Raw genomic sequence first — 10,165 nt, 5'->3', positions numbered from 1 at the left:
GGAAGGCGCGGCGCGGCACCCGCCGCCCGCTCCCCGCGCGGGGCCGCCCCCAGTATGGCGACAGCGTAGAGGAGCGGCTGCGTCGCGGTGCCCGCCCCTTCCCGCCTCCCTCGGCACAGCGCGGCGCGCCGCGGGCGAGCGAGCGGCTTCGGCGGGGCGGCTGCCGCCGGTGCCCCCCAGAGCGCGCGGCGCAGCGCGGCGGGATGGCGGCGGCGGGGGCGGCGGGGCCGAGCGGCGGCTTGGCGGCAGGCAGCAGCGTGCCGAACAGCTCACGGCGGCGCCCCGCACCCGCCAGCAGCGGCCGCGCCGGGACCGCCAGCTGAGCCGGATCGCGGCGGGCGGCTCTCCCCTCTCGGCACCGACGCACCGAGCGACGCGTTCCCGTGCACCGGCGCCTTCCCCTCAGAAGGGCAGCGGGACCATGGGCGCGAAGCAGAGCAGCCCCACCGCCGCCAACGGCCGCACCCGGGCGTACTCGGGCGGGGATTTACCTTCCTCCAGCAGCGGCGGCGGCGCTAACGGGACCGGCGGGCGGGCGGCGGGCGGGCGCTACCCGCACCTGGCGGCGGCGCCCCACGGCGCTCCCGGCGGATCGGCGGCGGCGGCGGCCGCGGGGGGCGCGGCGGGCTCGGCGCCCCGCAGCAGGTCCCTGGGAGGTGCCGGCGCCGCGGCGGCCCGCGCCGCGCAGTCCGCCTTCAACATCCCCCACAGCAGCGGCCCCTACGGCTCGCAGGACTCGGTGAGCAGCACCCCGGAGGAGGGCGGCCGGGAGCGGCCCGCGGGGGGCGGCGGATCGGCCGGCGGGCCCCGGCTGGTGATCGGCTCGCTGCCCGCGCACCTCTCGCCGCACCTGTTCGGAGGTAAGGGCGGCCCAGCGGGCGGGAGGCGCGGGGAAAGGGGGAGGGGGGCTGCGAGGTGGCCTTTCCGTACCCATCGAGGCTGGAGCCCGCCCGGTTCGCTGGGGGACCGCTGTCTCCCCGTGTTTGTAAAGAGTTTTTGGGAAGTGGGGGCTGAAAACTGAAAGCAAACCCGCGGCGGCGCGGCCAGCACGGTTAGGAGGAAGCGGAGCCTCCCGGCCGCCGACTTTAGACTTTAATAGCCGTAATCAGTGCCTGTGTAAATACTCCTGCCTACTACTTACATAATTAGAATTTAATTGGATCATGTGTCTCGGCCGTTTATTCTAAAATCGGACCAAACCCCTCTTTAGATGCCGGTTACTACTTGGCCGACGCTCGTTCCTTCGAAGCTCTCGGGTTCTCAGTTGTGCGAGTTAAGAAAAAGAGAAGCGAAAGAAAGTTGTTATTTCCCCGAAGAGAGGGGCGCGGAGGGCAGCTGTCGGCGTTTCCGTGCGCAGACAGTCCCGGGGGCGGCCACGTGCGTGGGGCAGCAGAGGGGCAGGAGGCGGACCAACAGCCCGGGCTCGCCGAGGAGCAGAGGCCCTTGGAGACGTGCATTAGACCCAGAGCGAGTCGCTGCAGCTTTTTGTCTTTCCAGTTTTGTTTATGTAGCTAGTATAGGGTTTGCGTTTTACTGCCTGGATTCTCTCCTTTAAAGTTAAGAGCCTGCACGGAAGCTGCCGGCTGCTCTCAGCGTTGCTCGTTCTAAAGGTCGCTGCTTGTAGTGGTCACGCATTCAGGTGCAAGGTGACCTTTTTTAGTGGATTCATTCTTTTGATAACGCCAGTACGTATTGTGGAATAGATGGGTTACAACCGGTCTGAATACTGACCGGCTTCCCCAAGCAGCTTTATTTTGAGGAGGTCGGGACTAACATCAAATTACCATGTTTCCGTAATGCGATTAATGGACTCGTGCATAGCGTTTGCAGCAGACTGGGTTCCCTTCCCTCCTGTGATGCGACCTGTTGGCAGTCAGAGCCTGGTGGGGCTGTCACATGCCCGCCGCTGCACTGACCTGGGGGCACCAGAGCTGTCACTGCCTGCAGCCAAAGCCATCTCCTCCCTGCACAGTGCTGGGGTGCAACAGAGAGCTGCCAAGCCCTGTCATGTTAAAGGAGTATTTGCCCTGAAGAAAACTACTGCTGTCATAGCACCGAGCTGCTGAATAGTAATGCTTTGTTGCAGGGGTACTTGCTATAGCGTCTCGATAGTTTGCCAGAGGTAGGTGCACGTGTTTATTTTAGCAAGGAAAGGATGCCCTATGCTGAGTGTTGTGAGGTTCATGCTAAGCACAAGGGAATCATTAAAGCATATAGCTTTAATGTTGTTGCTCAGAAGAAAAACTTGTTTTTTTTTCTCCCTGCCTGAACATTATCTGACAACCTGCCTTGCTTCAAGGAGGATCTGCATTAAATGTAAGTGCAGTAATGAGGAGCAATGATCTACATAGGAAGCTGGTCACATGCAGGAAGGTCTCTTCAAAACAACTCTAAACTTGATTACACTTTGTTATGGGAGGTCATAATGTATTAACTACTGCACTACAGCTTGGCGTCTTCTACAAATCTCTGAAAATGGAATATTAAAGGGGATGTAGGCTGAGATGAAGCAGAGCTTGTTGCTTCTGCTGGTGCAGAAGAAGCAGTGAGAGAGGTGCATTCTCTTCATCTGCTCACAAGTGAACAAGGGATGCCATACATTGGGATTTTAGTAGCAAGTGTTAAAATAGACTCTCCTTAGGTGGTCATGAGATGATCATAAATCATTTTGCTTTTTCTATTCTAAAAATCTTAGTATTTCTTACAAGGATGAGTAACTTTTTAACCAGAATACTGCAATGCTTGTGAAAAAGACCTCTCTTGAAACACTCCTTTTTTTTACAATTTAAATATTCTGTGATATCAGTGATGCAACCAGATGATGCTGAATGTAGGCATCCCAGTTTAGTTGCATGCTTTGTGTTTTCTCTATTTCTCATGCCAATTAGGTGCTTGGAATGAGTATCCCCACTGAAGATCATAACGTGGTATCCTCAGCATGGTGAAAAATAACTTGAAGGATTGTTTTTGACCTGACAGTAACTAGCTCAAGCTTGTCTAGGTGTGGTATCTGGCATTTAACTTGTGTATTAAATGCATGCTTAAAGTACCCTCCCTTGTTTTGTAACTTACAAATGGAATTGTTTCTTTTTGTCTTGTAAACCACCAAAATTAATGTGGAGAATTAGCACAATTAGCAAAATCAAATTAAAAAAAAAAGAACAAGAATAATAAGTTGAGCTGAATTTTCGGCTGTTTATAGTTCTAGGGATACTGCTTGTCTTCATCAATCAGTGATGTGTGAGTGGGTGTTGCATTTGTTTGATTACTGTAATTAATTTACCATCAGTGAATTACACTGTATTGTCACTTTTACTGAGCAGCTTTATATATAGAAGAGGAATATATACATATTAACTCTCTAATGTAACGTTTTAAAATCCACATTATACTTATTAATGCTATTAATATACTAGAACATAGAAAGCATTGTATTTTCATATGTTAACGTATTGGAGAATATGATGATGTAGTTGCTCTATTCCTTTGATTGGAATTACAGTAACAGCAGCATTGCCTAGCTCTGAGGATCTAGTGGTCCAGTCTGACCTCAGGCTTGTGAACCTTATGATCAAAATGTAATGGAATAAATACTGTTATGCACCCTTGCATCTTAGCTCAGATTAACATTCATGGACAAATTGAGGCCTTGGTCTCATAAAATAAAAATAAAAGAACCCCAAGCCATGTTTAAGTCTGTGCTGCAGGCACTCTTGGGGTAATCTTAGAGCACTAAACAGAAGGAGACCCAACTTCTATGAGATCTCATGGCACTCCCAGATGCAGAGGACAAACCTACGCGTTATGTTCAAGCACTTTCTTGCAACACAGTGCCAAGTTCCAGTTTCCTGTAAGGCGATAATGCTGCTATCAGGAGTTTGGAACAGTAATTTCCCGTTTAGTTCCTCAGTGAATGGGACTTCCCCTCTCTTCCAGCCCCAAAGCAAATGTTCTTACCTTTTCTTAAAAACAGCCTGCTAAAGAGTTGGTCTTGAGATCCACAATTAATTTCATTTTTTCTCTGTTTTTAGGCAGTGAGTGTTTCTGCACAGACTGTCAGCTACTGCTGTAGCTCTAACGTAACCTGTTTTTGTCAGCAATGCTTGTCACAATCGATACGAAGTGGATCATCTTTCAGAATTTTCTTTGTTTTGGGTAACTGCTGAAGTGTTATTTTCATCACTTGAAATGTTGATATCTCCTTCTATCCCACTTTGTTTGTGATCTTTTTCTGGGTGGTCACAACAGGGAGAATTCTTGGTGAAAACTCCTGCTAGATATACACTTAGTGCTCAGAATTGAATTGCTTCTTGAGAATGTTACAATAAGGCTAGAATAAAACCTTTAACGTAATCTTTGTCTTCAAAAGTGTTTCAAGAAAAACTGTGTAAAAATGCAACTGTAGATAGCAGAAGTATTGCGTATTTTATTTTTTTTTTTTTGCAATTTCCACATCAGTTCTTCATTAAGATTGATTGAGAACTTAGAAGTATTACATGAAATCTCAGATTGTGTCATATATGCTTTTATATGATGCATAGGTAGGCAGATTTTGAATACATAATGTTATCAGATAGAACTGTTGATGTCTTTCAGGTCTGCTTCAAGACTTGGAGTAGTAATTTGACGTTAGGTTGCTTCAGTACATTATTAGGGAAAAGAAGTTCTTTTCTAGGCAAATAGTGATCAGGCTTTTTAATGAAGTATACCTTACAGAGCAAGATTTACTGCCAGCCACTGAATGTATGTAATGCTGCCTGGGTAAAATCTTTCACGTGTTTTATACTAGTATTTGTTTGCAATAATAGCTAGTAGAAGTGATGACTGGATTCTCCAGGTTATGGAAAAAGGTTCTCTTCATCTTTCTCATACCTTTTTTTTGGGGGGGGGAGGCAAGTATTTTCTGGTCCCTTCCTTGTCCTTCTCTCCCAATATTACAGAAGTACTGCTGCTTTGTGAAATCATGAGTGTGAAACTCCTAAACACTTCAGATTTTAGTGCAGTTCCTGTTTTGCCAGTGAAGGTTGTAGCTGTGAGGTCTTTGCCCTCTGACTTGGGAGAAGTGTTGGGAAGTTTGCTTTGCTCTGAGATTTTGGGGTATCTTCTGTGTGTCTGTGATTCATGTCAGGAGCGGTGAAACGTATTATTGCAGTTTCACACTGTTTTTTGATGTTTGAGGAAGGCCAGAGCATCTTCAGTACAGCGTATACTTCTCTGCATTACCTACCTCCCAGCCATTCAGAACAAGGAAATAGGTTGTAAGGTTTTAGTCTAATAAAAGCTATTGCTTTTCCATAAAAACTCTACCTTTTTCTTTAGGGATATCATAACACTGCCATTTGCTATTGTGAACATAATAAAAATCCCATTTGCATTTTCAGATGGTTTTACTGCTGCTGTTCAAAGGTCTTCCAAGATGCAGCATGGTGAAAACCAAGAGGCTGTGTTTGCTTTGGTGATTTGACTAGTTTCTGTTCTCTTGGGTGCAGCAGTATCACAGTCATATCCATGTTTGTACACTTTGGGAAAGGAGAGCGATAGTTGTGAGAGGCTGTCTTTATTGTGCTTCTTGTAGAGGAAGGCTAAAATGGAGACCATTTTGCAAGTTGAGAGAAGTACAAACATATCTATACGCATATGTACACCTTTACAAAAACCGCAGATTGTGAGGGAAATAGATGTGTACCTTATTTTTTCTTCAGTTTTACATATGAATTCACTCCAAAGTGAAAGAGAAGAGCCGCTTCAGCAGTTGCTGAAGATATGGGAGGTTTTGGAAATGTATTAGCATCTCATTAACTAAAATACAGGTTAAAAAAATCCAGCATACTAGGAAAGCAGTTCAAGGATAAATCTGTTGATAAGGAGCTCCTGAAGAACTCTGCTGACAGATGAGTTTGAGGAATCCGATCTCTTTTCGAGGTCACACTGTCCTGCATTGAGTGGGCTCTTCTGTTACTCATGTCTACATATAGTGGGCAACATAGAGCTCCTGACTGGCAGCAGAGACATAAACTCTCCTAAGGAGCAGTTGGAGGACAAGAGAAAGAAGTGAAAAGTCCAACACCACCACCTGCCTGCCCTATCTCAGAGTGGTTTTAGCCTCAAATATTACGTGTTTGGACAAATGAGCTAGGAGGACTAAGGAGCACTGCCTGGATCTTCCAGTAGTGCTGGTGAATTGCCTGGGTCCTGTTTTAGGATCCATCCTTCAGATGGAGAGGGAGCCTGGTCTCTGTGATGATAGGTTTAGAGTGCCTGGACTAAAGGCTGAGGCAGGTGATGGAGTAGCTTTGAAGGGCTGCTTTTCTTCCTCCTGCCTGGTAAACAAAAGAGGTTAGAAGAAACCAAATAGTAAGAATGGCTGTACTGCATTTAGAAGAAAAGCTTAAATAGTTAATGGTCTGAAAAAAAAGGGAACAGCTTAATTATAATGCCGTATACAAATATTTCTTCTGGCTGTCAGGGTGGCGATAGCATCTGACAGCCTTTAGAGTGCCAGTTCAAACAGGGCCTTCCTCTTTAATTTCTTCTTAGTACCTAATCCAACCCTGCTATCCTGACAGTGTCTCTCTCCTTGCGTTCTCACATAATTGCAGACTACGTTCCAACAGCCTTCCATGTCATTTCTTTGTCTTGTAAAGAAAGCCTTTTGTCACTGCTAAAAATTCAAAACTATTTTTAAAACGCATTGCCTACCCATCTGCTTGGGTAAGTTCTCTCCTGTTCTTGGCAGCTGTTCATGGAAAAGTTCATCACGTAAATGTTCTTAATTTACTATCTTATTCTTGCATGAAACTTTTAGGAATAACGTTATGAAAATTGTTGGGATAGGTTTTCCTTGCTACTTGCAGATGCATGAACCAAACTTGTATTATTTTCAAGATTCTTCTGCAAAGTGCCTACTGCTCATTAATGCTTTAATTAGTTTCAGGAGAGACCCAAGCTCATTTCTACATATTCTGTTCATTTATGGTGGTAATGGAACACATTGTTCTTGCATGTGCTTAACTTTGAAAAGGAAGAGTGAGAAACCCTTAATTTCTCTGAATTTTTGTTCTGAAATGTTTTTAAAGATGTATACCTGATAAATTAGAAGAAAATTATTATTGTTAAAAATAATTTTAAAAGAAACCAAAATAAATCAAAGACCAAAACAGCATTTCATAAGCATACAAGAAATTGTCTGCTCTCTGCTTAGATATCTCCTAAACAAACGCCTATGTTCCCAAGGCTGCCTTTCCTTTGTAAATGATCACTGTGACTTTCATAAGGATGTCTTGGTGTGTATCCAGAGCTCGCTGGAGCCTGTTATTTGATAGGCTTCAAATTCCTGACACCTGCAAAAACAGGAGGGTGAGCTGTAGTAGGAATGAGGATTGTTCTTGCTTTCACTCAGCAGCATGTGCTGCTCCCACTCCCTGTGTGTAAATCGCATCGTATTGAGAGATCAGGAAGGATGTAGAAAAATCTTGAAGGACTTGGGATTGCCCAGAGAGATTGTGGATGCTCCCACCCTGGAGGCATTCAAGGCCAGGCTGGATGAGGCTTTGAGTAAACTGGTCTAGTGGGAGGTGTCCCTGCCTGTAGCAAGGGAGTTGAAACTGGATGATCTTAAAGGTGCTTTCCAATCCAAACCATTCTATGATTCTATGTTTGACTGGTTGCCAGACAGAATACAAACTGTTGTGTGATCCTGCTGTAACTCAGACTTCTTCAGGAATTGACCTACCTGGTTTATTTTCTTCATCCTCATTTGCTCTGTCTGAAAATCAGACCACCCCAGACTGTGAATAGTCCCCAAAGAGTGGGTGTGCTGCATACCGTTGTGGATATTTTTAGTAGATTCTGTTTGCTGACTGACTTAGTGCGCTATAAATACAGCGTTCTCATCTGGCATGCACTTTGCATGTCTTCTAGTAACTTATAATACATTCATCTAAGAATAATGGCAAGAAAAACTAGGCCATTACAATTTGTTTGGCTTTCCATACCAGGTGTCACTTATACAAAGCAATTATTTAGCTGCACTTCAACTGTAAATGGTTTTTGAAACTATCAGTATTTCAAAACACTTCCTAGTTGGGCTGCCATAATTAGTCTCCATGTCAGATTGATTTATACTGTAATTTCATTGCTGTTTTAAAAATTGAAGGTGAAATTTCTAGATGTGAGAGATTAGTTGAGCGACTAGGGTGTTATCAGTGCTAGGTGATTACATGCTATGTCAGTGCCGGCACATCTCCTGAACATGCATAATGGCTGTTCTCATTTTGTCTTTCTGGTGGGCTTTGGTGGTTATATATGACTTTTCATCAACTGGTGTCTGTCATGCTAGCAATCAACCTTTTAAATGTACTTACTGATTGAACATTTTACTTTCAGCACAAATGTTCAAAAGAATTTTAGTCTTGTGTCATTTCTTGACTCTAAACAATTTAATATGTTGGAGAAAACTTGATCTGTGAAAAGTGGATGAGAACTAAGTTTTATGAAGACCACTTGAGCTGACACCAGTGTTGAGATTGTTTGATCCTATCCACACAGGTAGGCAAATTTAAACTGTCATGAAGCAAAAGATCTCAGAGTGGTTGTCTGTCAAAAGCATTCTAGGTCTTAAATTCTGCACAGTGTCGATTTTCTTCTAGGGTCTGGCCAGCTTTGATTTTTGGTCATGTTAATTGTGTCTACTGGGTAATTGTTTTTAAAGCTCATTTAGTATTTGTACTTTTTTTTCTATTAAGTGTCAGAATAAAACATTTCCTGCAGTTCCTGCTTTTAGTAGGGCTAGAAAAGACATGAATCTGAGAATTCTTTCCTACAGATTCTTTTCAATGCTTCGAAAAAAATTATTCTCAAAATAAACAGTCTTTATCTATGCTAAGTATAACTTGCCTTATGTTTACTGTAACAGATGTGGCAGTCTTTATCTTCAAAATAATTATTTATATATGAGTGTTGCTTGATTTTAATAGTGTTTTAATGATTTTGGCCTCAATTTTAGGTAAATTCTATCATACTGACAAGAATACTAGCATACAGATTTTATATTTTAACTTGATATTTTGTTGGAGCAAAATGTGCGCTCAACAGTAGTGCTAGAAGTATCCAGAAAATGTACTAGAGAGGCAGTTCTTGCATTTTGCTATCCACAGATTTTTTTGCTTCCATATCTGCAATTGCACCAGTAGTTCATTAGTTAACTAATGGAAGTGGCAGGCTTAGCTAATGGATGTACACATGGTATTAGCAAGAGTGTTGCAAGTTGTATTGGATACTTTTGGCTTTTCAAGTCTGAAAAGCTACATAACCATTGTGATTTAGTGATGCTTCGGGATTACTAGCTATGCTGAGAAACGGGGTGCTGGGCTAATGTATCTCTTCTGCTTTTTAATACTGGAAATTACTCTAACTCTGATATTAAAAAGCTGAGAATAGGAAGTCTGAAGGTATTCTGGTCTGCATGAGATGATATAAACTGGGGGATATTCTGGGTTTCCCTTCATTTACAAAGACCTCAGCTTGCATGTTAAGCAAGCAGAAGTCAACAAAGGGAAGGCTCTCAAGTCTTGTAAGTAGTAAAATATGTTTACTTGATTTAACATGATGTTTGTAAACTGTTTTGAGAATACATACTGCAAAATAATACCAATTATAAGATATATCTCTAAGGTCTCTTATTTTTCTTCTCTCTCTCAACATGGATTTGAACTGTTTCTCAGCTGTTTAACAGCTGTGTCCTGTTCTTAATTCTAAAACTTTGTTAGCCATAGCATGCAAGTATTCTTTGAAATATGTTTAGAATCAAACGTTTGTATCAAATGTGTGGCTGGCCTGACAAATCTGCAAAGATTCAGAATGAAAATAAGTGAAAAATATAAGTACCGCAGAAAATATTAGCCACAAAAGAAATCCAACGAAAGCATGCCAAATTTGCAAGCAAGAGAGAGGAGGAGTAAGAAGCATGTATGGAACAGTGGTGTGGGTTATATTACTCTTATTTAGGAGGAATCGGGATGCACAGATGTGTGTTAATGCAGTTGTTTTCCGATTTCTTAATCTGTGAGCCTTAACACACTAAAGCTATTATGTATTGCTTATTGAGAGCCTCTCCTTTTTTATTTCCTTTTCTCTGCCCTACTGCAGCTTTCTGTGTGGAGAAGTT

At 43.6% G+C, this 10,165-nt stretch overlaps 1 protein-coding gene across 1 annotated transcript in view; it reads left to right on the top strand.

The window, feature by feature from the left end:
• ZNRF2 (zinc and ring finger 2) overlaps positions 216–10,165 on the top strand; it is a 57,189-nt gene continuing 47,239 nt past the window's right edge. Inside the window, exon 1 of the mRNA XM_021389022.1 lies at positions 216–860. Within this exon, the coding sequence (XP_021244697.1) occupies positions 422–860 (439 nt within the window). The 5' untranslated portion in view covers positions 216–421. The remainder of the gene's footprint in view (positions 861–10,165) is intronic.

Source organism: Numida meleagris, chromosome 2, assembly GCF_002078875.1.
Source record: "Numida meleagris isolate 19003 breed g44 Domestic line chromosome 2, NumMel1.0, whole genome shotgun sequence".
Classification (NCBI taxonomy): domain Eukaryota; kingdom Metazoa; phylum Chordata; class Aves; order Galliformes; family Numididae; genus Numida; species Numida meleagris.
The sequence above is the reverse complement of the archived record's forward strand: the minus strand, read 5'-3'. Positions and strand labels throughout refer to the sequence as shown.